The sequence below is a fragment of the Dryobates pubescens genome, chromosome 19 (genome assembly GCF_014839835.1).
Source record: "Dryobates pubescens isolate bDryPub1 chromosome 19, bDryPub1.pri, whole genome shotgun sequence".
NCBI classification, from domain to species: domain Eukaryota; kingdom Metazoa; phylum Chordata; class Aves; order Piciformes; family Picidae; genus Dryobates; species Dryobates pubescens.
This window is the reverse complement of record NC_071630.1, coordinates 2,390,115-2,417,869: the sequence shown is the minus strand read 5'-3', so window position 1 is coordinate 2,417,869 and position 27,755 is coordinate 2,390,115. Positions and strand designations below refer to the sequence as shown.

Below are 27,755 nucleotides of genomic sequence, written 5' to 3'. Positions count from 1 at the left end.
CCAGACACACACGGCTGCTGTGGGCAGTGCCAGGCTGCTGTGGGCAGTGCCAGGCTGCAGCACTGACAACAAAGCCTCTTCTCTTTTGGGCTCCCCAGCCCCAGAGAGACAGAGACCTGCTGGAGAGAGGCCAAGGGAGAGCCAGGAGGAGGATCTGGGGGCTTGAGTCTCTGCCCTGTGAGGAGAGGCTGAGAGCCCTGGGGGGGTGCAGGCTGCAGAGGAGAAGGCTGAGAGGGAGCTGAGCAATGGCCATCAAGAGCTGAGGGCTGGGGGGCAGGAAGGGAGGGCCAGGGACAGGCTCTGCTCACTGTGCCCTGGGGCAGCACAAGAGCCAAGGGCTGGAAACTGCAGCCCAGGAGCTTCCAGCTCAGCAGGAGGAAGAACTTCTTGGCTGGGAGGCTGCCAGAGGCCTGGAGCAGGCTGCCCAGAGAGGTTGTGGAGTCTCCTGCTCTGGAGCCTGTGCAGCCCTGCCTGGATGTGTTCCTGTGCCCCCTGGGCCGGAGTCTCTGCCCTGTGGAGAGAGGCTGAGAGCCCTGGGGGTGCTCAGTGTGCAGAGGAGAAGGCTGAGAGGGATCTGAGCAATGTCTGTCAATAGCTGAGGGCTGGGGGGCAGGGTGGAGGGGACCAAGCTCCTTTGGGTGCTGCACAGCAATGAGCCAAGGAGCAATGGATGCAAACTTGGCCACAGAAGGCTCCACCTCAAGAGGAGAAGAAAGTTGTTTGGGGTGAGGCTGCTGGAGGCCTGCAGCAGGCTGCCCAGAGAGGCTGTGGAGCCTCCTGGTGTGGAGAGCTTCCAACCCCCACCTGGATGCCTTCCTGTGTGGACTCCCCTGGGTGCCCCTGCTCTGGAATGACCTCTGGAGGTCCCCTGCAGCCCTCCAAGGTTCTGTGGCTCTCTGATCCTCGCAGCCCTGCCCTGGCTGGCAGCGCAGAGCCCTCGGGAGGCAGCCGCCAAGCACCGGAGAGGAACCGGAGAGCTGCCTGCGGCAGCCCAGCCCCAGAGGCAGGGCACTGGCTGGGTGGCAGCCCCCTACCCCCACCCCCACACTCACATGGTTGAGGAACTTGCTGTCTTTGGTGGCCCAGCCGATCTGCATCACCCCCGAGGTGATGACCGTCACCTCGTAGTACCAGAGCCCAGAGTCCACGCAGAAGGTGCAGCGAACGCTCTCGAAGGAGGAGGCATCGCAGCGGGCCTGGGGGGGCAGCCAGCAGGGCCTCAGGGCCGGCCCAGCCACGGCCCCAGCCGGCCCCTGCCGGCCCACAGGCGCTGCAGGCCCCCCCAGCGCCCCCTGCTCCCGGCAGCAGCTCTCGGGGGAGCCCCGGGGCTGGAAGCGGCCCCGAAGGGAAGCAGCAGGGAATGGACAGGAAGCTGCAGGGCAAACCCCCAGCCAGCCCAGGCAGCAGGGCTCAGCTCAGGGCCCTGCCCTCCCTCCCTCCCTCCCCTGCTTCCCCCTCCTCCCCTGCGTCCCTCCCCTCCCCTACTTCCCCCCTTCCCCCTTCCCCTTCACTCCTTCTTCCCCTCTCCTTCCCTCCTTCCTCCCTCCCTCCCCCCCTTCCCCTCCTTCCTCCCCTCCCCTGCTTCCACCCTTCCCCTTCATTCCTTCTTCCCCTCTCCTTCCCTCCTTCCTCCTTCCCCCCCTTCCTCCCCTTTCCTCCTCTTCCCTCCTTCCTCCCCTCCCCTGCTTCCCCTCTTCCCCTTCATTCCTTCTTCCCCCTCTCCTTCCTCCCCTGCTTCCTCTCTTCCCTCCTTCCTCCTTCCCCCCCTTCCTCCCCTTTCCTCCTCTTCCCTCCTTCCTCCCCTCCCCTGCTTCCCCTCTTCCCCTTCATTCCTTCTTCCCCTCTCCTTCCTCCCCTCTCCTCCCCTGCTTCCCCCCTTCCCCCCTCTCCTCCCCTGCTTCCCCCCTTCCCCCCTCTCCTTCCCTCCTTCCTCCCTTCCCTTCTTCTTCCCCTCTCCTTCCCTCCTTCCTCCCTTCCCTCCTTCCCCTTCACTCCTTCTTCCCCTCTCCTTCCCTCCTTCCTCCCTTCTCTCCTTCCCCTTCCCTCCTTCCCCTTCCCCCCTTCCCTCCTTCCCCTGCCCCCCCTTCCCTCCTTCCCCCCTTCCCTCCTTCCCCTTCCCCTTCTCTCCTTGTTGCCCTCTCCTTCCCTCCTTCCTCCCTTCTCTCCTTCCCCTTCCCCCCTTACCTCCTTCCCCTTCCCCCCTTCCCTCCTTCCCCTTCCCCTTCACTCCTTCTTCCCCTCTCCTTCCCTCCTTCCTCCCTTCCCTCCTTCCCCTTCCCTGCCTCCTCCTGGTAGTGAGCTGACTCCTGAAGGCCAGAGGCAGTCAGTGTTGATTCACCTGGGAGCAGCCAAACAGAATGCAAACCCCCAGGGCTGAGGCAGACCTCCTGCAGCTGGGAGCCCCTCCAGCCCAGCCAGCACAAACCAAAAGGGATTCTCCCTTGGCACCAACTTGAGCCAAAGCCCAGTGCAGACTCAGCAGCCTCTGCTGCTGCCTCAGCTCAGACTCCTTTGCAGGTGGAGAAGGTGCAGTGGGAGCCTACCTCCAGTCCATGTGGGGAGATCTTCAGGTATTCACTGACATCATTGCTGTTCAGCATGGCCCTGATGTTGCTCAGGTCAACCTTCTCATAGGTGAGCTGCCTGCCCTCCTTCAGGACTGCAGAGAGAAGGCTCTGAGTGACTGCAGCACAGCTTCAGGCAGGGATTCATTCAGACACTGGCTTGGGGTGGAAGGGAGCTCAGAGCTCAGCCAGCTCCAGCCCCCTGCCATGCCCAGGGACCCCTCCCCCCAGCCCAGGCTGCTCAAGGCCTCATCCAGCCTGGGCCTCAGCACCCCCAGGCAGGGGGCAGCCACAGCCTCCCTGGGCAGCCTGTGCCAGGCTCTCCCCAGCCTCCCTGCCAACAATTCCTTCCTCCTCTCCCTCTGCCCTCTCCCAGCTCCAAGCCATTCTCCCTGCTCCTGGCACTCCCAGCCCTTGCCCACAGTCCCTCCCCAGCTCTCCTGCAGCCCTGCAGCTCCTGCAAGGTTGCTCTGAGCTCTGCCTGCAGCCTTCTCCCCTGCAGGCTGCACAGCCCCAAGCCTCCCAGCCTGGCCCCACAGGGGAGGTTCTGCAGCCCTCTGAGCATCTCTGTGGCCTCCTCTGGAGCCTCTGCAGCAGCTCCAGGTCCTCCTTGTGCTGGGGGCCCCAGAGCTGGAGGCAGTGCTGCAGGGGGGCTCTGAGCAGAGCAGAATCTCCCTTCCATACAGCTCCACCACACTGCTGCATTTATCTGCCCCCTCTGTCTTCCCCCTGCAGAGGAGTGAGTGATGCCAATCACAGGCAGGGTTATTTGGGCAGGCAGTGCTCACACAGAGCACACAAAGGGTCCTGCTCCATCTGCCTGCAGCAGGGAGTGCTCTGAACCGAGTCCATCCCTCTGTTATACCTACACAGATTGTCCAAACTCCACTGGGCACAGAAGCCAACCTGGCGTTTTAAATAGTCTGAGTTCTCTGTCCACTTCTCCAGCAGCACCAGCTGCTCACTGATGCACGACTCAGAGACTGTCAGCTTGTTCTCACCTGCAAGGCAAGGGGGGGCAGAGAGAGGGAAAGCAAAGAGAACAAGCAGCGTTGGGATAAAGTGGAACCAGGCTGAGGCACCAAACAGCCAGCCCGGCCCCAAACAGCTGGCTGGCTCAGCCCCACACAGGCAGCTGGGGCACTAAACAGAGGCTTAGCCCCACACAGCTAGCTCAGCCCCACACAGGCAGCTGGGGCACCAAACAGAGGCTTAGCCCCACACAGCTGGCTCAGCCCCACACAGGCAGCTGGGGCACCAAACAGTGGCTTAGCCCCACACAGGCAGCTGGGGCACCAAACAGAGGCTTAGCCCCACACAGCTGGCTCAGCCCCACACAGGCAGCTGGGGCACCAAACAGAGGCTTAGCCCCACACAGCTGGCTCAGCCCCAAACAGGCAGCTGGGGCACTAAACAGAGGCTTAGCCCCACACAGCTGGCTCAGCCCCACACAGGCAGCTGGGGCACTAAACAGAGGCTTAGCCCCACACAGCTGGCTCAGCCCCACACAGGCAGCTGGGGCACTAAACAGAGGCTTAGCCCCACACAGCTAGCTCAGCCCCACACAGGCAGCTGGGGCACTAAACAGAGGCTTAGCCCCACACAGATAGCTCAGTCCCAAACACTTAGCTCAGCCCTAAACTGCCAGCTCAGTCCCAAGCTGGTAGCTGGGGCACCAAACAGAGGCTTAGCCCCACACAGCTGGCTCAGCCCCACACAGGCAGCTGGGGCACTAAACAGTGGCTTAGCCCCACACAGCTGGCTCAGCCCCACACAGGCAGCTGGGGCACTAAACAGAGGCTTAGCCCCACACAGCTAGCTCAGCCCCACACAGGCAGCTGGGGCACTAAACAGTGGCTTAGCCCCACACAGCTGGCTCAGCCCCACACAGGCAGCTGGGGCACTAAACAGTGGCTTAGCCCCACACAGCTGGCTCAGCCCCACACAGGCAGCTGGGGCACCAAACAGAGGCTTAGCCCCACACAGCTGGCTCAGCCCCACACAGGCAGTTGGGGCACTAAACAGAGGCTTAGCCCCACACAGCTAGCTCAGCCCCACACAGGCAGCTGGGGCACTAAACAGAGGCTTAGCCCCACACAGCTGGCTCAGCCCCACACAGGCAGCTGGGGCACTAAACAGAGGCTTAGCCCCACACAGCTGGCTCAGCCCCACACAGGCAGCTGGGGCACCAAACAGAGGCTTAGCCCCACACAGATAGCTCAGCCCCACACAGGCAGCTGGGGCACTAAACAGAGGCTTAGCCCCACACAGCTGGCTCAGCCCCACACAGGCAGCTGGGGCACCAAACAGTGGCTTAGCCCCACACAGCTAGCTCAGTCCCAAACACTTAACTCAGCCCTAAACTGCCAGCTCAGTCCCAAGCTGGTAGCTGAGGCACAAACTGGCAGCTGGGGCACCAAACAGGCAGCTCAGCCCCACACAGGCAGCTGGGGCACTAAACAGTAGCTTAGCCCCACACAGATAGCTCAGCCCCACACAGGCAGCTGGGGCACTAAACAGTGGCTCAGCCCCACACAGGCAGCTGAGGCACTATACAGTAGCTGAGCCCCACACAGCTGGCTCAGCCCCACACAGGCAGCTGGGGCACTAAACAGAGGCTTAGCCCCACACAGCTGGCTCAGCCCCACACAGGCAGCTGGGGCACCAAACAGAGGCTTAGCCCCACACAGATAGCTCAGCCCCACACAGGCAGCTGGGGCACTAAACAGAGGCTTAGCCCCACACAGCTAGCTCAGCCCCACACAGGCAGCTGGGGCACTAAACAGTGGCTCAGCCCCACACAGGCAGCTGAGGCACTATACAGTAGCTGAGCCCCACACAGCTGGCTCAGCCCCTCACAGGCAGCTGGGGCACTAAACAGTGGCTCAGCCCCACACAAGTAGCTCAGTCCCAAACACTTCTAGCTGAGGCACCACACAGCCAGCTCAGCCCCAGACAGGCAGCTTAGGCACAAGCAGTTAGCTCAGTCCCAAAGAGGCAGCTGAGGCACAAGCAGTTAGCTCAGCCCCAGACAGGTTAGTTACAGTTAGCTTATCCCACACAGGTAGCTTAGCCACAACCAGCTAGCTTAGTCCCAAACCAGCTAGCTCACACACACACAGGCAGCTCAGGCACACACAGCTAGCTTGGTTACAGTCAGCTTAGGCACAAACAGTTTAGTCACAGTCTGCTTAGTCCCAAACAGTTAGCTCAGCCCCAACCAGGCACAAACACTTAGCTTAGTTACAGGGAGCTCAGCCCCACACAGCCCAGCTCAGCCCCACACAGCCCAGCTCAGCCCCAACCAGGCACAAACACTTAGCTTAGTTACAGGGAGCTCAGCCCCACACAGCCCAGCTCAGCCCCAGCCAGGCACAGTTAGCTTAGTTACAGGGAGATCAGCCCCACACAGCCCAGCTCAGCCCCAGCCAGGCACAGTTAGCTTAGTTACAGGGAGCTCAGCCCCACACAGCCCAGCTCAGCCCCAGCCAGGCACAGTTAGCTTAGTTACAGGGAGCTCAGCCCCACACAGCCCAGCTCAGCCCCAACCAGGCACAAACAGCTTAGTTACAGGGAGCTCAGCCCCACACAGCCCAGCTCAGCCCCAGCCAGGCACAAACACTTAGCTTAGTTACAGTTAGCTCAGCCCCACACAGCCCAGCTCAGCCCCACACAGCCCAGCTCAGCCCCAGCCAGGCACAAACACTTAGCTTAGTTACAGTTAGCTCAGCCCCACACAGCCCAGCTCAGCCCAGCCCCACACAGCCCAGCTCAGCCCCAACCAGGCACAAACACTAAGCTTAGTTACAGGGAGCTCAGCCCCACACAGCCCAGCTCAGCCCCAGCCCCACACAGCCCAGCTCAGCCCCAACCAGGCACAAACACTAAGCTTAGTTACAGGGAGCTCAGCCCCACACAGCCCAGCTCAGCCCAGCCCCACACAGCCCAGCTCAGCCCCAACCAGGCACAAACACTTAGCTTAGTTACAGGGAGCTCAGCCCCACACAGCCCAGCTCAGCCCCAGCCAGGCACAAACACTTAGCTTAGTTACAGGGAGCTCAGCCCCACACAGCCCAGCTCAGCCCCACACAGCCCAGCTCAGCCCCAACCAGGCACAAACACTTAGCTTAGTTACAGGGAGCTCAGCCCCACACAGCCCAGCTCAGCCCCAGCCCCACACAGCCCAGCTCAGCCCCAACCAGGCACAAACACTAAGCTTAGTTACAGGGAGCTCAGCCCCACACAGCCCAGCTCAGCCCCAGCCCCACACAGCCCAGCTCAGCCCCAACCAGGCACAAACACTAAGCTTAGTTACAGGGAGCTCAGCCCCACACAGCCCAGCTCAGCCCCAGCCCCACACAGCCCAGCTCAGCCCCAACCAGGCACAAACACTTAGCTTAGTTACAGGGAGCTCAGCCCCACACAGCCCAGCTCAGCCCCAGCCCCACACAGCCCAGCTCAGCCCCAACCAGGCACAAACACTAAGCTTAGTTACAGGGAGCTCAGCCCCGCCCAGCCCCACACAGCCCAGCTCAGCCCCAACCAGGCACAAACACTAAGCTTAGTTACAGGGAGCTCAGCCCCACACAGGTAGCTCAGCCCCAACACAGCAATCACAGAAGGCTCTGGGCTGGAAGGGAATTCCAGAGCTCCTCCAGTCCAACCCCCTGCACCCAGCAGGGCCATCCCCAGCTGGAGCAGGTTGCTCAGAGCCCTGTCCAGCCCCACCTGGAATACCTCCAGGGCTGGAGCCTCAAGCAGCTCCCTGGGCAGCCTGTGGCAGTGTTGCAGAACTTGTTCCTCACATCCAATCCCCATCTGCTCTGCTCTCATTTCAAGCCACTGCCCCTGGGCCTGGCCCTGCAGGCCTTCAGGATCAGTCCTTCTGCAGCCTTCTTGTAGCCTTCTTCAGGTCCTGGCAGGCTGCTCTGAGGTCTCCCTGGAGCTTCCTGTTCTCTAGGGCTCAACAGCCCCAACTGTCCCAGCCTGGCCCCAGGGCAGAGGTTCTGCAGCCCCCTGAGCATCTCTGGGGCCTCCTCTGGAGCCTCTCCCTCAGCTCCAGGTCTCTCTTGTGCTGGGCTCCCACAGCTGGCCCCAGCCCTGCAGGGGAGGTCTCCCCAGAGCAGAGCAGAGGGGCAGGATCCTCTCTCTCCAGCTCTGGCCACCCTGCTCTGGCTGCAGCCCAGGCTGCCCTTGTCCTCCTGTGCTGCCAGTGCCCAGTGCTGGCTCCTGCCCAGCTGCTCCCCCTCCCAGTGTATCACTTCTCAGCACAGAGCCCAGCAAGAGCTCCTCTCCAGCTCTCTGACAGAGATTTCTTTCCTTTCAGGCAACAAAGGTCTGATGTCAGAAGCCTCTGTGCAGCAAGTGCTAAGCTGAGAAGGCCCCTGGCAGCCAGCAGATCTGTGGGTCTGTGTGTGGGATGCCATTAAAGCAAGGAATGTTCTGTGCTGCCTGCAAGCAGCTCACTTCCTCCTGCCCAGCATGAGCCTAGCCTGGGCTGCAGCAGCAGGAGCGTGGCCAGCAGGGCCAGGGAGGGGATTCTGCCTCTCTGCTCCACTCTGCTGAGACCACAGCTGCAGCTCTGGGTCCCCACCTCTGACAGAGGCTTCCTTCAGTGGCAAAGGCCTCATGGCAGAACTCCTTCAACAGCAATTCCTGACAGGGGAGGCCTGTGGGGAGCTTCAGCAAGGACCTGAGGGGTTTGGAGGGGCAGAGTGATGTCACCACAGCAATAAATCAGAGTCCCTGAATGGGAGGGGTTGAGAAGGGACCTCTGGAGCTCACCCAGTCCAAGCCCCCTGCCAGAGCAGCAGCACCCAGGGCAGGGCACACAGGAACTCATCCAGGGGGGGCTGGAAGCTCTCCAAGGAAGGAGACTCCACAACCTCCCTGGGCAGCCTGCCCCAGGCTCCAGCAGCCTCACACCAAAGAATCACAGAAGCCCAGGGCTGGGAGGGAGCTCCAGGCTCAGCCAGCTCCAAGCCCCTGCCATGGGCAGGGACAGCTCACCCCACAGCAGGTTGCTCACAGCCACCTCCAGCCTGGCTGCAAACACCTCCAGGCATCAGCAGGAGGCTTCCACCACCTCCCTGGGCAGCCTGGGCCAGGCTCTCACCACCCTCCTGGCCAACAACTTCTTCCTCACAGCCAATCTCCAGCTCCCCACTTCTCCTTTTGCTCCATCCCCCCCAGTCCTGGCCCTCCCTCACCCCCTCCAAAGTCCCTCCCCAGCTTTCTTGCAGCTCCTGGAAGGCCACCAGAAGCTCTCCCTGGAGCCTTCTCCTCTGCAGCCTGCACAACCCCAACTCTCTCAGGCTGTGCTCAGAGCAGAGCAGCTCCAGCCCTCTGCTCCCCCTCCTGGCCCTGCTCTGGACATGCTCCAGCACCTCCAGAGCCTTCCTGGCACAGAGGCTGCAGAGCTGGGCACAGAGCTGCAGCTGTGGGCTCAGCAGAGTGGAGCAGAGAGGCAGAATCCCCTCCCTGGCCCTGCTGGCCACACTTCTGCTGCTGCAGCCCAGGCTAGGGTCATGCTGGGCAGAAGGAAGTGATCTGCTGGAGTCCCAGAATGGGAGAGCTTGAAGGGACCTCCAGAGATCACCCAGTCCAACCCCCTGCCAGAGCAGCATCACCCAGGGCAGGGCACACAGGAACACATCCAGGGGGGGTAAAGGCTCTCCAGGGAAGGAGACTCCACAACCTCTCTGGGCAGCCTGCCCCAGGCCTCCAGGAGCAAAGTTTTCCTTTCTGTTCCCCTTGGCACCTCCCCTGCTCCAGCTCTGCACCCCTTGCCCCAGCAGTGGCCATCCCTGAGCAGAGCCTGGCCAGAGATCTCTCTGCCTGTGCTTCCCCCACTGCAGTCTCTCGTGCTCAGGAGCTGCCAGGCAGGCAGCAGCAGGGCCGGGGCAGGGCAGACAGGCGGCAGGGAGCGGCAGGGCTGGCAGGCAGCAGGGCCGGGGCAGGGCCGGGGCAGGCAGGGCCGGGGCAGGCAGGGCCGGGGCAGGCAGGCGGCAGGGCAGGGCAGGCGGCAGGGCAGGGCAGGGCCGGGGCAGGGCAGGGCCGGGGCAGGCAGGGCCGGGGCAGGGCAGGCAGGCGGCAGGGCAGGCAGGGCCGGGGCAGGGCAGGCAGGCGGCAGGGCAGGCAGGGCAGGCAGGCGGCGGGGCAGGCGGCGGGGCAGGCAGGCGGCGGGGCAGGCAGGCGGCGGGGCAGGCAGGCAGGCGGGGCAGGGCAGGCAGGCGGGGCAGGGCAGGCAGGCGGCAGGGAGCGGCAGGGCAGGCAGGCGGCAGGCAGCGGCAGGGCCGGGGCAGGGCAGGCAGCGGCAGGGCCGGGGCAGGGCAGGCAGGCGGCAGGCAGCGGCAGGGCCGGGGCAGGGCCGGGGCGGGCAGGCAGCAGCAGGCAGCAGCAGGGCCGGGGCAGGGCGGGCAGGCGGCAGGCAGCAGCAGGGCCGGGGCGGGCAGGCAGCAGCAGGCAGCAGCAGGGCCGGGGCGGGCAGGCAGCAGCAGGCAGCAGCAGGGCCGGGGCGGGCAGGCAGCAGCAGGCAGCAGCAGGGCCGGGGCGGGCAGGCAGCAGCAGGGCCGGGGCGGGCAGGCAGCAGCAGGCAGCAGCAGGGCCGGGGCGGGCAGGCAGCAGCAGGCAGCGGCAGGGCCGGGGCGGGCAGGCAGCAGCAGGCAGCAGCAGGGCCGGGGCGGGCAGGCAGCAGCAGGCAGCAGCAGGGCCGGGGCGGGCAGGCAGCAGCAGGCAGCAGCAGGGCTGGGGCGGGCAGGCAGCAGCAGGCAGCAGCAGGGCCGGGGCAGGGCGGGCAGGCGGCAGGCAGCAGCAGGGCCGGGGCGGGCAGGCAGCAGCAGGCAGCAGCAGGGCCGGGGCGGGCAGGCAGCAGCAGGCAGCAGCAGGGCCGGGGCGGGCAGGCAGCAGCAGGCAGCTGCAGGGCCGGGGCGGGCAGGCAGCAGCAGGCAGCAGCAGGGCCGGGGCAGGGCAGGCAGCAGCAGGCAGCAGCAGGGCCGGGGCGGGCAGGCAGCAGCAGGCAGCAGCAGGGCCGGGGCGGGCAGGCAGGCAGCGGCAGGGCAGGCAGCGGCAGGCAGCAGCAGGGCCGGGGCGGGCAGGCGGCAGGGCCGGGGCGGGCAGGCAGGCGGCAGGGCCGGGGCAGGGCAGGCGGCAGGCAGCGGCAGGGCCGGGGCAGGGCAGGCAGGCGGCAGGCAGGCGGCAGGGCCGGGGCAGGGCAGGCAGGCGGCAGGGAGCGGCAAGGCTGGCAGGCAGCAGGGCCGGGGCAGGGCCGGGGCAGGGCAGGCAGGCGGCAGGGCCGGGGCAGGGCCGGGGCAGGGCGGGCAGGCGGCAGGGAACGGCAGGGCCGGGGCGGGCAGCCCCAGGCTGGTACTCACTTGTCTGTGCAAACTTCTCCAGGGCTATCAGTGCAAAGAGCATCACTGTGGGGTGGGACTGGAAGTGCTGAAGGGGAGAAAGAAGAGAAGTTACTCAGGGGCTGCCCAGCAGGGGTGGGCAGAGCTGTGCAGAGTCTGACACAGAATGCTCCAGGGGCATCCAGAGCCTTTCCAGGCTGGTGGCCTGAGCAGATCAGGCTGCTCAGGGCTCTGACTACTGCTTCTCCCCCGGGAGGGAGATCCCAGAGGCTCCCTGCAGGCTCAGCTTTCTGCCCTCTGTGCTGCCAGGATTTGCTAAGCACAGAATCACAGAGCCTGGAAGGGACTGTGCCAGAGCAGGGCACCCAGGGCAGGGCACCCAGGAGCACATCCAGGGGAGGGTTGGAAGCTCTCCACACCAGGAGGCTCCACAACCTCTCTGGGCAGCCTGCTCCAGGCCTCCAGCAGCCCCACACCAAACAACTTCCTCCTCCTGTTGAGGTGGAGCCTCCTGGGCTCCAGCTTATCTTTGCTGGGCCTTGTCTTGTGCCTGGGCACCACCCCAAGGAGCCTGGCACCTTCTCCCTGGCACCTCCATCCTACCCCCCACCCCTCAGATGTTCACAGACATTGCTCAGGTCCCTCTCAGCCTTCTCCTCTCCACCCCCAGGGCTCTCAGCCTCTCTCCACAGCAGAGCTGCTGCAGGTCCCTTCATCATCCTCACAGCTTCCCCTGGGCTGTCCCTTGCTGTTCACAACCCCCAGAGCTAAGAACTTGCAGGGCATGGACACACAGAGAAGCTCTTACCAAGCTCTGCAGCAGGTACTCCAAGATGCCAGGGCTGAGCAGACCTATGCTGGCAGGACCTGGGGGAAGAGGAAGGAAAACCATTTCACACAGCCATGGAGAGCAGCACCAGAGCCAGCCTCAAGCAGGGAGAGCCAAAGGAGCAAGCAACTGAAAGGAGACCCCAGGAACCCTGCAGCAAGGCAGGAGCAGTCCTCAGGGCTCCCTCTCCAACCCTCCTGCAGCCCTCAACTCCAGCCCCAGGGGCAGGGCACAGCCCTCTGCAGCTGGCCTGCTGCAAAGAGCCCCTGGAGGCCTGCAGGGAAGAGGCCACCAGGCTCTGCCTCCCACTGGGCACTGCCAGAGGCACAGCAACAGGGCCAGGAGGCTGAGCAGAGGGCTGGAGCTGCTCTGAGCACAGCCTGAGAGAGTTGGGGTTGTGCAGGCTGCAGAGGAGAAGGCTCCAGGGAGACCTTCTGGTGGCCTTCCAGGAGCTGCAGGGGGCTGCAAGAGAGCTGGGGAGGGACTTTGGAGGGTGCCAGGGAGGGCCAGGACTGGGGGGGATGGAGCAGAAGGAGAAGTGGGGAGCTGGAGATTGGCTGTGAGGAAGAAGTTGTTGGCCAGGAGGGTGGTGAGAGCCTGGCCCAGGCTGCCCAGGGAGGTGGTGGAAGCCTCCTGCTCAGCCCTGGAGGTGTTTGCAGCCAGGCTGGAGGTGGCTGTGAGCAACCTGCTGTGGGGTGAGGTGTCCCTGCCCATGGCAGGGGCTTGGAGCTGGCTGAGCCTTGGGGTCCCTCCCAGCCCTGGGCTTCTGAGCTCCTCTCTTTGTCTCAGGCCACATGGGAGGCAGAGCCAAATCAATAAGCACTTAATGGCTGACTGCTATTGATTTGTGGCCTTGCCAGCCCTTTGCCCCTCCAGCAGGAGGTGGCAGAGCAGGGCCCAGGCCAGCCTGGGGCAGCTCTGCCATGCCTTACCTGCCAGCTTCTCTGCCAAGCAGCCCAGCACCGCCGTGGTGTTGCGGTGCCTGGCAGGGTGAGCGGCGTCCTGGCAAGCAGCAGCTCCGCTCAGGTTCAGGATCTCTGTGAGCTTCTGCAGGGCATCCTGGAAAACACAACAGTGGGCAGGCTCCTCAGGGCCACTGCCAGCTGCAGCTGGGCCCCCAGCTCGGCACAGCAGGGCCCAGCAGAGGCCTGGCTGCCCTCAGCGCCGCGGGCAGGCTGTGCCTCGAGGGAGGGGAGCGGAGGGGGAGGCAGGGGATGGGCTGGGAAGGAGCTGCCAAGGGCAGCAGCCAGCCCCAGCCCCTGCAGCCAGCAGGGACATCCTCCCCTGCAGCAGGCTGCTCACAGCCTTCCCAAGCCTGACCTTCAATACCTCCAGGGCTGAGGCCTCAAGCACCTCCCTGGGCAGCCTGCTGCAGGGCTCCAGCAGCCTCCTGGGGCAGAGCTTGTTCCTCACATCCAATCCCAACCTGCTCTGCTCTCATCCCAAACCTCTGCCCCTGGCCCTGCAGGCCTGTGGGGACAGTCCCTCTGCAGCCCTCTTGCAGCATCCTTTAGGTCCTGGAAGGTTGCTCTGAGCTCTACCTGGAACCTTCTCTTCTCCAGGCTCAACAACCCCAACTCCCTCAGCCTGGCCCCACAGGAGGGCTACAAAGGGCCAGAGGAGGCCACAGAGATGCTCAGAGGGCTGCAGAGCCTCCCCTGTGGGGCCAGGCTGGGAGGGTTGGGGCTGTGCAGCCTGCTCTGCTCTCATCCTGCACTGCTCCTGGCCCTGGCCCTGCAGGCCTGTGGGGACAGTCCCTCTGCAGCCTTCCTGGAGCCCCTTGCAGGTACTGAAGGCTGCTCTGAGGTCTGCCTGGAGCCTTCTCTTCTCCAGGCTCTTCTCCCAGGCACCCAGCACCAGAACAAGAGAACACAGCCTCAAGCTGTGCCAGGGGAGGTTTGGGCTGGAGGGGAGGAGAAAGTTCTTTCCAGAGAGAGTTGTTGGCCACTGGGCTGTGCTGCCCAGGGGGGTGGTGGAGTCCCCACCCATGGAGGTGTTCAAGGGGGGATTGGATGTGGCCCTTGGAGCCATGGTGGAGTTGTCAGGAGGAGCTGGGTGCCAGGCTGGCCTTGGTACTCTCTGAGGTCTCTTCCAACCTTACTGACTCTGTGAAAGCCTTGCCTGGGCTGCATGGGAGCAGCAGAGGCCCCAGCTGCAGCTCCCTGTGTGCAGACAGGGACTGCAGGAGGAGAGCAACCACCCTCTGGGCACAGCCCCAGCAGGCAGCTGAGGCCAAGCCCCTCACAGCTAACTCCTCAGGGCACCTCCAAGGGAAGTCAAGAGGGCTCTGAAGAAACCAACCCTTTGACTTCCAGGTCCACTGCAGAGCCAAGCAGCTACATCCCAACTCTCCCTCACCCCCAGCCCCCCCACCAGGGGCACTGACAGAGGTCCCCAGGTGCTGCATTCTCTTCCCCAGCAGGCAAAGCCTCAGCTCACAGCTTGGCTTTCCAAACCACTTTGCAGTTCCTCTGACAACCCTCAGCAAGCACTGAGCTCACTCAGGAGACTCAGGGGAGGCCTAGGGAAAACTTGCTTTGAACCTGGCCAGAAGGCTCTGGGGACCCTCAGCACAAGGAGGACCTGGAGCTGCTGCAGAGGCTCCAGAGGAGGCCACAGAGATGCTGAGAGGCTGCAGAGCCTCCCCTGTGGGGCCAGGCTGGGAGGCTTGGGGCTGTGCAGCCTGCAGGAGAGAAGGCTGCAGGCAGAGCTCAGAGCAACCTTGCAGGAGCTGAAGGGCTGCAGGAGAGCTGGGGAGGGACTGTGGGCAAGGGCTGGGAGTGCCAGGAGCAGGGAGAATGGCTTGGAGCTGGGAGAGGGCAGAGGGAGAGTGGAGAGGAGGAAGGAATGGTTGGCAGGGAGGCTGGGGAGAGCCTGGCCCAGGCTGCCCAGGGAGGCTGTGGCTGCCCCCTGCCTGGAGGTGCTGAGGCCCAGGCTGGATGAGGCCTGGAGCAGCCTGGGCTGGGGGGAGGGGTCCCTGGGCATGGCAGGGGGCTGGAGCTGGCTGCGCTCTGAGCTCCCTTCCCACCCAACCCATTCTGTGAGTCTATGACTCTCCAGGTGCCAGCAGCACCCCACAGCCTCCCTGGGCAGCCTGTGCCAGGCTCTCCCCAGCCTCCCTGCCAACAACTTCTTCCTCCTCTCCAGCCTCAACCTCCCCTCTCCCAGCTTTGATGAATTGTTTGATGCTAGAAGCCCTGCAGTGACAAACAGCAGACACCAAAGTCTGCCCAGGGACTCCACCTTGCACTTCTCAGCCCTTTAGAGTCACAGAACCCCAGGGCTGGCAGGGAGCTCAGGGCTCAGCCAGCCCCAAGCCCCTGCCATGGGCAGGGACACCTCACCCCACAGCAGGTTGCTCACAGCCACCTCCAGCCTGGCTGCAAACACCTCCAGGCATCAGCAGGAGGCTTCCACCACCTCCCTGGGCAGCCTGGGCCAGGCTCTCAGCACCCTCCTGGCCAACAACTTCTTCCTCACTTCTCTTTGCTGAAGAGCAGAGCCTTGCCCCCCCCCCCCCCCCCCCGCTGAAACCCTTCCCCTCCCCACACCCCCAGCAGCTACCACAGGGAGCTGAGGCTGAGCCCCAGCTGCAGGCAGAGGCTTTGGACTCACTTTTGTTGGCAGTGGACATTCATCAAGGAGCAGAGTTATGACAGCTGGTCCCAGGGGGTCTTCTAATGGGATAACTCTAATTAGAGACTGGACAACCTCCAACCAACCTTCATCTGTCAACCACAAAGCAGAAGGCAGGCTCAGAGTCGAGGCTGGCAGGGGCTGAAGGCTTGCACAAGACATTCAGCAGGAGCTGCAGGCTGGGAAAGGCCCCAGCAGGACCCCAGCTGAGGCTGGGGAGAGATCAGGGCCAAGCAAACCAAACCCCAGCAGCTCCCCCCTGGTACCTCAGGGGCTTGGCTTGGAGGGAGGGAAGAAGGTAAAACTCAGAAGAGCTTTAGAGCAGCTTGGGGCAGAGTGAGGAGCTCTGGGGGTGGGCAGCAGCCTGGGCCAGGCCAGGGGGGGGGGTCAGAGGTTCCTTCCTTCCTGAAATGGGCTGGAAGGGACCTCAAAGCTCAGCCAGCTCCAAGCCCCTGCCATGGACAGGACACCTCCCACCAGCCCCAGCTTGCTCAAGGCCTCAGGGGACCTTCAGCTCCCACTCAGCACCACCATGGGCAACTGCTCTGCTCCAGGGGGGGACTCAGTGCCCAAGGGCAGCTCTTGAGAGCTGCATCCACAATGACACTGAAGAAATGCAACCATGGAAGGGTTGGGAGGGAGCTCCAAAGGGCATCCAGCCCAACCCCCCTGCAGTCAGCAGGTTGCTCCTAGGTCAGGCTGCTCACAGCCTTGTCCAGCCTGGCCTCCCACAGCTGCAGGGATGAGGCCACAGCTCCCTCCCTGGGCAACCTGCTGCAGGCTTCCTCCTGGGGCTGAGAGCTGGGCAGGGAGGAAGCTGCTGAGGCTGAAGCAGGAGGAGAGCAGAGCCCTGCAGCTGGGCAGGAAGAGCAAACTGCAGCAGCAGAGGCTGGGAGGGGATCTGCTGCAGAGCAGCCCCCAGGAGAAGGAGCTGGGAGTGCTGGGGGGCAGCAAGGGCTGCAGGGCACAGCAATGAGCCCTGGGGGCCAGGAAGGCCAAGGGGGTCCTGGGGGGCACTCAGCAGAGTGTGGCCAGCAGGGCCAGGCAGCTTCTCCTCCCCCTCTGCTCTGCCCTGCCCTGGGGAGGCCACAGCTGGAATCCTGCCTCCAGCTCTGGGCTCCCCAGCTCCAGAGGGACAGGGAGCTGCTGCAGAGAGGCCAAGGCAGGGCTGCAAGGCTGCTGAAGGGACTGCAGCACTGCCTGGGCAGGAGAGGCTGAGAGCCCTGGGGGGGTGCAGGCTGCAGAGGAGAAGGCTGAGAGGGAGCTGAGCAATGGCCATCAAGAGCTGAGGGCTGGGGGGCAGGAAGGGAGGGCCAGGGCCAGCCTCTGCTCACTGTGCCCTGGGGCAGCACAAGAGCCAAGGGCTGGAAACTGCAGCCCAGGAGCTTCCAGCTCAGCAGGAGGAAGAACTTCTTGGCTGGGAGGCTGCCAGAGGCCTGGAGCAGGCTGCCCAGAGAGGTTGTGGAGTCTCCTGCTCTGGAGCCTGTGCAGCCCTGCCTGGATGTGTTCCTGTGCCCCCTGGGCTGGGTGCTGTGCTCCTGCTCTGGCAGGGGGCTGGCACTGGCAGCTCTCCAGAGGTCCCTTCCAGCCCCTGGCACCCTGGGATCTTGTTCCTCCATCCCATCTAAACCTCCTCTGCCAGCCAGCACCAGAGCACTCTTCTTGAGTTGCCTCAAGCAACTTGGACCTCAGAGGAGCTGCCTCAGCTTGGCCCCTGCCTGCTGGCCCACAGGCACTCTGCTGCCCTCAGGAACAGCCTTTGCTGCTCCCTGAGGGGCCAAGGGCTTACCCTGGCCAGCAGACAACAATCCACACGGGAGAGCTGAAGCTGCCAAGGCACAGATCTGGGTGGAGCAGACAGCAGCTCCCTTGGAAGAGTAAATAAAGGCAGAGTCTGCCCCTGGCCCCAAGAGCTGGGAGCCTTGGAGCCCCCTTTCAGCAAGGGCCAGGCCCATGCAAGCCCCAGAGTGGGGCTGGAGCAGTGCCAGCACCCCCTCCCCACCCCCAGGTTACTCCACTGCTCTGAACACCTCCCCAGGGTGGTTACTGCCACCCAAAAGTCCTTTCCCCAGCAGCAGAACCAAGGCTGCCAAGGGAAAAGTTCAGCCAAGCCTCACTCTTGGTGCAGGGCTGGAGCTGGGAGAACATCAACCTGCTGAGAGCCCCCAGCCTGCTGCTGAGAGCCCCCAGCCCTCCTGCTGAGAGCCTGGCACAGCCAGGGCTCAGGCCTGCAGCAGTGCTTGGGGACAGGGCTGGCACAGCCAGAGCAGGAAAGGTGATGGAGGGAAGGATCCAGCCAGAGGGCACCTGGGCAGGCTGCAGAGCTCAGCCCAAGCCAAGCTCCTCCAGGCCAACAAGGCCAAGGGCAAGGTCCTGCAGCTGGCTGAGGGCAGTGCCAAGCCCAGAGCCAGGCTGGGGCAGGAGGGGCTGAGAGCAGCCTGCAGGAGAAGGCCCTGGGGGTGCCAGGGGGTGCCAAGGTGCCCAGGAGCCAGCACTGGGCCCTGGCAGCCCAGAGGCAGCTGAGTGCTGAGCTGCAGCCAGAGCAGGGAGAGCAGCAGCACAGGGAGGGGATTCTGCCCCTCTGCCCTGCTCTGCTCAGAGCCCCCCTGCAGCACTGCCTCCAGCTCTGGGGCCCCCAGCACAAGGAGGACCTGGAGCTGCTGCAGAGGCTCCAGAGGAGGCCACAGAGATGCTGAGAGGCTGCAGAGCCTCCCCTGTGGGGCCAGGCTGGGAGGCTTGGGGCTGTGCAGCCTGCAGCAGAGAAGGCTGCAGGCAGAGCTCAGAGCAACCTTGCAGGAGCTGAAGGGCTGCAGGAGAGCTGGGGAGGGACTGTGGGCAAGGGCTGGGAGTGCCAGGAGCAGGGAGAATGGCTTGGAGCTGGCAGAGGGCAGAGGGAGAGTGGAGAGGAGGAAGGAATGGTTGGCAGGGAGGCTGGGGAGAGCCTGGCACAGGCTGCCCAGGGAGGCTGTGGCTGCCCCCTGCCTAGCGGTGCTGAGGCCCAGGCTGGATGAGGCCTTGAGCAGCCTGGGCTGGGGGCAGGGGTCCCAGGGCATGGCAGGGGGCTGGGGCTGAGCTCTGAGCTCCCTTCCAGCCCAGCCCATTCTGTGGCTCTGTGAATAAAAGCTGATGCCCAGGGCCAGCAAAAGCCAAGCCCAAGGCTTGTGCTGCCTCCCAGCACTGGGGCCCATGGGTGCCTGCCAGGGCCCCCCACACCCCAGGGCTGTTTCTGCCTCTCTGCAGCAGCCATCCTCAGTGCCTCAGGGCTTGATGCCATCCCAGTGGCTTTGTGGCCACCTCTGGGCTGCTTCTGGGGCCTGGGAAACCCTCAGGGAAAACTCCAGGAGTTCAGTGAAGCTCAGAGCTGTGCTTGGGACCCCCCCAGAGCAGATCCTGGGCTGCACTGCAGACAGAGGGGGAGGGCAGGGGCGTGGGGGTGGGGGCCTGGGGCTGCAGTGCCCACCACAGGGCCCTGAGGTACCTGTTTCTGCCATCTCATGCAAGGTGATCATGGAATATGGAGGCTCCTGGTCACTGCAAGAGACAGCACAGAGGTCACAAATGCAGGCAGAGTCAGCACCAGCATGCACTGAAGGAACAAAGGAGGCAACAGCAAGGCACTGAAGGGACAAAGGGGCAAGGAAGGGCCTGCAGCACTGCCTGGGAGGGCTGGCAGAGGGCTGGGGAGCAGCAGAGAGCAGCAGAGGCTGAGCCCCCCAGGGCTCTCTGCTGGGGGCAGTGCTCCTGGGCATCTCTGCCACCAACAGAGACACTGAGCACAGCCTCAGCAAGGCTGCAGCTGGCACCAGGCAGGGAGGTGCTGTGGAGCCAACTGCAGTGCCCAGCCTGGCCTCCCACAGCTGCAGGGATGAGGCCACAGCTCCCTCCCTGGGCAACCTGCTGCAGGCTTCCTCCTGGGGCTGAGAGCTGGGCAGGGAGGAAGCTGCTGAGGCTGAAGCAGGAGGAGAGCAGAGCCCTGCAGCTGGGCAGGAAGAGCAAACTGCAGCAGCAGAGGCTGGGAGGGGATCTGCTGCAGAGCAGCCCCCAGGAGAAGGAGCTGGGAGTGCTGGGGGGCAGCAAGGGCTGCAGGGCACAGCAATGAGCCCTGGGGGCCAGGAAGGCCAAGGGGGTCCTGGGGGGCGCTCAGCAGAGTGTGGCCAGCAGGGCCAGGGAGCTTCTCCTCCCCCTCTGCTCTGCCCTGGGGAGGCCACAGCTGGAATCCTGCCTCCAGCTCTGGGCTCCCCAGCTCCAGAGGGACAGGGAGCTGCTGCAGAGAGGCCAAGGCAGGGCTGCAAGGCTGCTGAAGGGACTGCAGCACTGCCTGGGCAGGAGAGGCTGAGAGCCCTGGGGGGGTGCAGGCTGCAGAGGAGAAGGCTGAGAGGGAGCTGAGCAATGGCCATCAAGAGCTGAGGGCTGGGGGGCAGGAAGGGAGGGCCAGGGAAAGCCTCTGCTCACTGTGCCCTGGGGCAGCACAAGAGCCAAGGGCTGGAAACTGCAGCCCAGGAGCTTCCAGCTCAGCAGGAGGAAGAACTTCTTGGCTGGGAGACTGCCAGAGGCCTGGAGCAGGCTGCCCAGAGAGGTTGTGGAGTCTCCTGCTCTGGAGCCTGTGCAGCCCTGCCTGGATGTGTTCCTGTGCCCCTGGGCTGGGTGCTGTGCTCCTGCTCTGGCAGGGGGCTGGCACTGGCAGCTCTCCAGAGGCCCCTCCCAGCCCCTCACACCCTGGGAGCTGTGAGGCTGTGAACCAACTGCACCTAAAGTGCAGGCAGAGAGAGAATCTGGGAAGCCTTTAACAAAAGGAAGTCCTGCAGGCTACAGCTGTAGAGCTGAAACCCAGCTGGGATTTAAAGTCTTCCTGTACCTCCCACTCAACCTCTGCTTGTCTCCAACAGGTGAGATCAGAAGGCTGATCCACAGCTGCCCCTCAAAAAGCTCCACAGAATGGCTTAGGCTCAGGAGGAGTCATTAGCAGAGCTCCCCAGAGGAAGGATAAAGTTTATGTGTCAGAGGCCACAGAACCCCAGGGCTGGCAGGGCTGGAAGGGACCCCAGGGCTCAGCCAGCTCCAAGCCCCTGCCCTGGGCAGGGACACCTCACCCCACAGCAGGTTGCTCACAGCCACCTCCAGCCTGGCTGCAAACACCTCCAGGGCTGAGCAGGAGGCTTCCACCACCTCCCTGGGCAGCCTGGGCCAGGCTCTCACCACCCTCCTGCCCAACAACTTCTTCCTCACAGCCAATCTCCAGCTCCCCACTTCTCCTTTTGCTCCATCCCCCCCCATTCCAGGCCCTCCCTGGCACCCTCTAAAGTCCCTCCCCAGCTTTCCTGCAGCCCCCTGCAGCTCCTGGAAGGCCACCAGAAGGTCTCCCTGGAGCCTTCTCCTCTGCAGCCTGCACAACCCCAACTCTCTCAGGCTGTGCTCAGAGCAGCTTCAGCCCTCTGCTCCTCCTAACTCCTTCAGGTGCAAAGCAGCAGCTGCACAGCAGCTCCACCAAGCAGCATTTGCCCTTCACAAACTCAACCCTTTCCTCCCAGGAAGCAGACAGCTCTAGAGAGGAGAGCTCCAAAAACAGCTGTGAGCTGTGGGTTAAGTCTGCCAGGCTGGGAGGGTTGGGGCTGTGCAGCCTGCAGCAGAGAAGGCTGCAGGCAGAGCTGAGAGCTGCAGCTGCAGAGCTGCAGGGCAGCTGCAGGCAGGCTGGGCAGGGACTGCTGAGAAGGGGCTGTGGGGATAGGCCCAGGGGCAATGGTTTGGAGCTGGAGCAGGGCAGAGTTAGGTTGGAGCTGAGGAGGAAGCTGTGCAGAGGGAGGCTGGGGAGAGCCTGGCCCATGCTGCCCAGGGAGGTGGTGGAGGCTCCATCCCTGCAGCCCTTCCAGCTCAGCCTGGCTGTGTCCCTGGGCAGCCTGCTGCAGCTGGAGCTGGCCCTGCTGCCTGCAGGCCTTGGCCAGGAGGCCCTTGGAGGCTCCCTGCCAGCCCAGGGCCAGCTATGCAGCTGTGCATGCTTCAGGTTGGAAGGGACCTCTCAAGGGCATCTAACCCAACCCCCCTGAGCTCAGCAAGGACCTCTGCAGCTCCAGCAGCTGGCTCAGAGCCCCCAGCCAAGCTCACCAGGAAGGGATCCAGGCCTGGGGCAGCCCCTGCCTCCCTCTGACTTGCTGTCAAACACTTCTCCCTTCCCTCCACCTCCCTCTTCCACTTCAAACCATCTCCCCCTTGGGCCTGGCGCCACAGGGCCTGCTCCAAACTCTGTCCCCAGCTTTCTGGAGAGTCCCTTCCAGCCCTGCAAGGCCAGCGGGGGGCAAGGAGGGGCGGCCGGGGGAGGGGGAGGGCAGGGGCGGCCGGGGGAGGGGGAGGGCAGGGCAGGAGCGGCCGGGGCAGGGGGGGGGCAGGGGAGGGGCGGGGCGGCCGGGGGAGGGGGGGGGGGCAGGGGAGGGGCGGGGCGACAGGGGGAGGGCAGGGGGAGGGGCGGGGCGGCAGGGGCAGGGGCAGCAGGGGCAGGGGAGGGGCGGCAGGGGCAGGGGAGGGGCGGCAGGGGGAGGGGAGGGGCGGCAGGGGGAGGGGAGGGGCGGCAGGGGGAGGGGAGGGGAGGGGCGGAGCGGGGCGGCAGGGGGAGGGCAGGGGAGGGGCGGCAGGGGGAGGGCAGGGGGAGGAGCGGGGCGGCAGGGGGAGGGCAGGGGAGGGGAGGAGCGGGGCGGCAGGGGGAGGGCAGGGGAGGGGAGGAGCGGGGCGGCAGGGGGAGGGCAGGGGAGGGGAGGAGCGGGGCGGCAGGGGGAGGGCAGGGGCGGGGCGGCAGGGGGAGGGCAGGGGAGGGGAGGAGCGGGGCGGCAGGGGGAGGGCAGGGAGGGGCGGAGCGGCGGCGGCAGGGGCGAGGGCAGGGGGAGGGGCGGAGCGGGGCGGCAGGGGAGGCAGGGTAGGGGCAGAGCGGGGCGGCAGGGGCGAGGGGCAGGGGAGGGGAGGAGCGGGGCGGCAGGGGGAGGGCAGGGGAGGGGCGGAGCGGGGCGGCAGGGGGAGGGCAGGGGAGGGGAGAGCGGGGCGGCAGGGGAGGGCAGGCAGGGGCGGCAGGGGGGAGGCAGGGGATGGGGCGGAGCGGGGCGGCAGGGGGGAGGGCAGGGGAGGGGAGGAGCGGGGCAGCAGGGGGAGGGCAGGGCAGGGGCGGCAGGGGGAGGGCAGGGGAGGGGCGGAGCGGGGCGGCAGGGGGAGGGCAGGGGAGGGGAGGAGCGGGGCAGCAGGGGGAGGGCAGGGCAGGGGCGGCAGGGGAGGGGCAGGGCAGGGGCGGCAGGGGGAGGGCAGGGGCGGGGCGGCACGGGGAGGGCAGGGGAGGGGCGGCCCCGGCGCAGCAGCCACTTACTTATCGACCAGCGTGCGAATCACCGCCAGGGTGTCCAGCACCAGCCCGTCCACGTTCTGCTTTTTCCTCCGGGGCTCGTGGGGCCCTCGCCCCCTCCTGGGGGGTCGGACGGGGTCCCGGGGGTGGCTGCGGGCCTCGGGGGCCTGCGCCCGGCCGCCCTCCGCCTGGCGGCCGCGGGAGGCTCCGGCTCCGCCGCCGCCGCCGCCCTCCTCGGCCGCGCTGTCGTCGCGGCAGACGCAGGAGTTGCCCATCCTGCCGACCCCCGGCGCGGCCGGCCGGGGCGGGAGGCGGTGCCCGAGGGTCGGCAGCAGCCCTTGGAGAAGGCTTCCGCTAGCGTGGAGCGCAGCCGCGGCCGCTACGATCATCTAGGAGGCCGGAGGGGCCGAGCCCGGGGCGCGGGGGGCGCCGGCAGGCTGCTGCCGCATCGCCGCCGCCCGCCGGGGCCGGGGGCAGCCTCAGCTTCCGCCGGCCGGGGCCGCGGCGGGCATGGGGCAGCCAGCGAGGAGGGGTGGGGGGGCTGCAAAAGAAACCCAGCACAGGGGTCAGCGCTGCAGCCCCCCGGGTCCTGCAAAGCCTCAGCACGGGGCCCTGGGGCGGCTCAGGAGGGAAGGGACCCTCAGAGGTCATCGCCCAGTGCCGACGAGGGGCAGGGAGCCCTCCCCCCAGCCCAGGCGGCTCAGGGGAGGGCAGCTGAGGAGCTGTGAATGACCACCCCTGCGGCTGGCATGGATCCATGGAGGGGGTGGGTTGGAAGGGAGCTCAGAGCTCAGCCAGCTCCAGCCCCCTGCCATGCCCTGGGACCCCTCCCCCCAGCCCAGGCTGCTCAAGGCCTCATCCAGCCTGGGCCTCAGCACCCCCAAGCAGGGGGCAGCCACAGCCTCCCTGGGCAGCCTGGGCCAGGCTCTCCCCAGCCTCCCTGCCAACCATTCCTTCCTCCTCTCCACTCTCCCTCTGCCCTCTGCCAGCTCCAAGCCATTCTCCCTGCTCCTGGCACTCCCAGCCCTTGCCCACAGTCCCTCCCCAGCTCTCCTGCAGCCCTTCAGCTCCTGCAAGGTTGCTCTGAGCTCTGCCTGCAGCCTTCTCTCCTGCAGGCTGCACAGCCCCAAGCCTCCCAGCCTGGCCCCACAGGGGAGGCTCTGCAGCCTCTCAGCATCTCTGTGGCCTCCTCTGGCCCTTTGTAGCCCTCCTGTGGGTCCAGGCTGAGGGAGTTGGGGTTGTTGAGCCTGGAGAAGAGAAGGCTCCAGGCAGAGCTCAGAGCAACCTTCCAGGACCTGAAGGATGCTGCAAGAGGGCTGCAGAGGGACTGTCCCCACAGGCCTGCAGGGCCAGGGGCAGAGGTTTGGGATGAGAGCAGAGCAGGTTGGGATTGGATGTGAGGAACAAGCTCTGCCCCAGGAGGCTGCTGGAGTCCTGCAGCAGGCTGCCCAGGGAGGTGCTTGAGGCCTCAGCCCTGGAGGTATTGAAGGTCAGGCTTGGGAAGGCTGTGAGCAGCCTGCTGCAGGGGAGGATGTCCCTGCTGGCTGCAGGGGCTGGGGCTGGCTGCTGCCCTTGGCAGCTCCCTTCCCACCCAACCCCTTCTGTGCTCCTCTGTTACACACAGACTCCCTGAGCAACAGCCAAACCCCAACCCCCCCCCCCCCAGCACCTCTGAACTGAGACCATCTGAGAGCATCTGAGCCACACAGCCCTGCCTGGAGCCTGCCTCAAGGCTGCTCTGCAGCTCCTGGCCTGGCCACAGGGGATCTGCCTTGGCCCCAAAGCCAAGGGAGGAGCAGGAACATCCACACACACACACCCCCCAGGGACCCCCAGGACCCAAAGGGACCTTGGGAACCCAGCAGCAGGACACCCAAGGGACCCCTGAGCAACTCACCTGAGGTGGGAAGAGCTGGGGGCTGGGAGGGGGCCTCGGGCAGAGCTGGGCTGGGGGGGGGGGAGCTCAGGCAGAGCCGGCCCAGGGGGGCTGGGCTGGGGGGGGGGGGGGCCTCTGGGCTGGCTCCAAGTGCTGTGAGAGAGCAGGGGAGGGGGCAGAGCCCTGAGGCACCCTGCAGCCTTCAGGTGGGGGGCAGCAGCAGCCTGTCCTCACGGCCGGGTCTGCTCGCACCTCGGGAAGCCAGAGACAGAGGCTGCCTGCAGGCACAAAAGGAGACAAGAAGTCACTCTGAGGGGTCCCATCCGCCCCCTGCAGCCAGCCCACCCAGCCCCAGGGGGGCTGCAGCCCCCCTCAGCCCTCGGCAGGCACGTCAGAGGGCACCCTGCCCCCTGCCAGGCGGAGGTGGAGAGCTGGCTGGGCAGAGGCCAGCCTGGATTCACAGCCCTGGCACCCCCCAAACACCGCAGCGGCAGAGCTGTGCCCCAGCGGCTCCCGCCGGAGGGCAGCAGGCAGGAGGGAAGGAGCTGCTGCAGCTCAGCCTCCAGCAGGGAGGGCACAAAGGGAAGGGCAGCAGGCTGCCAAACTTGGATAGGGCAAGGGAGAAGAGACACAGCCCTGAGGTGCAGAGCTCAGCTGGGCAGCACCTGGCCCTGACTGCAGGGGGGTGGAAGGGAGCTCAGAGCTCAGCCAGCTCCAGCCCCCTGCCATGCCCAGGGACCTCTCCCCCCAGCACAGGCTGCTCAGGGCCTCATCCAGCCTGGGCCTCAGCACCTCCAGGCAGGGGGCAGCCACAGCCCTCCCTGGGCAAGCGAGGCTGGGAGCACCTCAGGGCAGGTCAGGGGTGACTGCAGGGATGCAGGCAGCCCCCAGGGCCCCAGGCTGGCAGCTGGGGGAGGGGGGAGATGCCCCTGGGGCAAGCTCTGCACAGGCTGCTGAGGCTCCAGCCCTGCAGACACTGCAGAGCACTCTGGCTGTGGCCCTGGGCAGCCTGCCCCAGCTGGAGCTGTCCCTGCAGGGCCTTGGCCAGGAGGCCCTTGGAGGCTCCCTGCCAGCCCAGGGCCAGCTGAGGAGCTGGGAACTACCACCCCTGCAGCTGGCATGGACCCATGGAGGGGTTGGGCTGGAAGGGAGCTCAGAGCTCAGCCAGCTCCAGCCCCCTGCCATGCCCTGGGACCCCTGCCCCCAGCCCAGGCTGCTCAAGGCCTCATCCAGCCTGGGCCTCAGCACCTCCAGGCAGGGGGCAGCCACAGCCTCCCTGGGCAGCCTGTGCCAGGCTCTCCCCAGCCTCCCTGCCAACCATTCCTTCCTCCTCTCCACTCTCCCTCTGCCCTCTGCCAGCTCCAAGCCATTCTCCCTGCTCCTGGCACTCCCAGCCCTTGCCCACAGTCCCTCCCCAGCTCTCCTGCAGCCCTTCAGCTCCTGCAAGGTTGCTCTGAGCTCTGCCTGCAGCCTCCTCTGCTGCAGGCTGCACAGCCCCAAGCCTCCCAGCCTGGCCCCACAGGGGAGGCTCTGCAGCCCTCTCAGCATCTCTGTGGCCTCCTCTGGAGCCTCTGCAGCACCTCCAGGTCCTCCTTGTGCTGGGGGCCCCAGAGCTGGAGGCAGTGCTGCAGGGGGGCTCTGAGCAGAGCAGGGCAGAGGGGCAGAATCCCCTCCCTGTGCTGCTGCTCTCCCTGCTCTGGCTGCAGCTCAGCACTCAGCTGCCTCTGGGCTGCCAGGGCCCAGTGCTGGCTCCTGGGCACCTTGGCACCCCCTGGCACCCCCAGGGCCTCCTCCTGCAGGCTGCTCTCAGCCCCTCCTGCCCCTGGGCTTGGCACTGCCCTCAGCCAGCTGCAGGACCTGGCTCTTCTCAAGCCCTTTCTCTGCTCCTTGCTGAGCTCCTGCAGCTCTGCCCTGGCAGCCTGCTGGGGGCAACTCCTCCTCCCCTTCCCCACAGCTGTCAGCCACCTCTTGCTTTCCTGGAGGCCCCTTCAGCTCTGTGCCCTCCCCAAGGGTCCCTTCCCCTCCTTCAAGCCCCCAGAGAGCTGCCCCAGAGCTGCTGAACCCCAGCAGGAGCTGCAGCCCTTCACCCAGAGCAGGCAGGAGCCCAAGGGGGTGCAGGGGGAAGGGAGCACTGCCTGGGTTCCTGCTCCTGGCTCCTCCTTGGGCACTGCTCAGTGCTGTGATCAGGGGAGGTGATGCCAAGGGGGAGTTTCCAGGCAATTAAAGACAATTCACCTGGGAAACTGAGCCTCCCAGGAGGCCACACTGAGATCTGAGGCCAAACCCTCAGCTCCAAGCCCTGAGCAACGAAGCAGAGAGAGCTGCTTGGCCTCCAGCAGGGTGAGAGGACTACAGGCTCCAGGGGGTGAGTTAATGCCCTGCTGGTTCTGCTGCTTGGAGCAACCAAGCTTCTTCTGCCCTCACCTGAAGCACAGCCAGGGGAAGCCAAACTTCTCCTGCAGGAGGAGGCCTTGGGGGTGCCAAGGTGCCCAGGAGCCAGCACTGGGCCCTGGCAGCCCAGAGGCAGCTGAGTGCTGAGCTGCAGCCAGAGCAGGGAGAGCAGCAGCACAGGGAGGGGATTCTGCCCCTCTGCCCTGCTCTGCTCAGAGCCCCCCTGCAGCACTGCCTCCAGCTCTGGGGCCCCCAGCACAGGGAGGACCTGGAGCTGCTGCAGAGGCTCCAGAGGAGGCCACAGAGATGCTGAGAGGCTGCAGAGCCTCCCCTGTGGGGCCAGGCTGGGAGGCTTGGGGCTGTGCAGCCTGCAGCAGAGAAGGCTGCAGGCAGAGCTCAGAGCAACCTTGCAGGAGCTGAAGGGCTGCAGGAGAGCTGGGGAGGGACTGTGGGCAAGGGCTGGGAGTGCCAGGAGCAGGGAGAATGGCTTGGAGCTGGCAGGGGGCAGAGGGAGAGTGGAGAGGAGGAAAGAATGGTTGGCAGGGAGGCTGGGGAGAGCCTGGCACAGGCTGCCCAGGGAGGCTGTGGCTGCCCCCTGCCTGGAGGTACTGAGGCCCAGGCTGGATGAGGCCTTGAGCAGCCTGGGCTGGGGGGAGGGGTCCCTGGGCATGGCAGGGGGCTGGAGCTGGCTGAGCTCTGAGCTCCCTTCCAGCCCAACCCAGTCTGTGCTTGTCCAGGGCCATCCCAGCTCAAGGCTCTGATCTCTTTGCCCTGCTGTGGTCAGCAGCAGAGG

General features: G+C 65.7%; 1 protein-coding gene across 1 annotated transcript in view; it reads right to left on the bottom strand.

The window, feature by feature from the left end:
• Positions 1-23,084, bottom strand: part of RSPRY1 (ring finger and SPRY domain containing 1) — a 32,195-nt gene extending 9,111 nt beyond the window's left edge. The window contains exons 1-9 of the mRNA XM_054170237.1: positions 22,720-23,084; positions 18,859-18,911; positions 15,360-15,472; positions 12,677-12,803; positions 11,724-11,782; positions 10,937-11,003; positions 3,434-3,565; positions 2,544-2,659; positions 1,053-1,196 (exon numbers count right to left, since the gene is read on the bottom strand). Coding sequence (XP_054026212.1) covers positions 1,053-1,196; positions 2,544-2,659; positions 3,434-3,565; positions 10,937-11,003; positions 11,724-11,782; positions 12,677-12,803; positions 15,360-15,472; positions 18,859-18,911; positions 22,720-23,084 — 1,176 coding nt within the window. The remainder of the gene's footprint in view (positions 1-1,052; positions 1,197-2,543; positions 2,660-3,433; positions 3,566-10,936; positions 11,004-11,723; positions 11,783-12,676; positions 12,804-15,359; positions 15,473-18,858; positions 18,912-22,719) is intronic.
• Between the last annotated feature and the right edge of the window lie 4,671 nt (positions 23,085-27,755).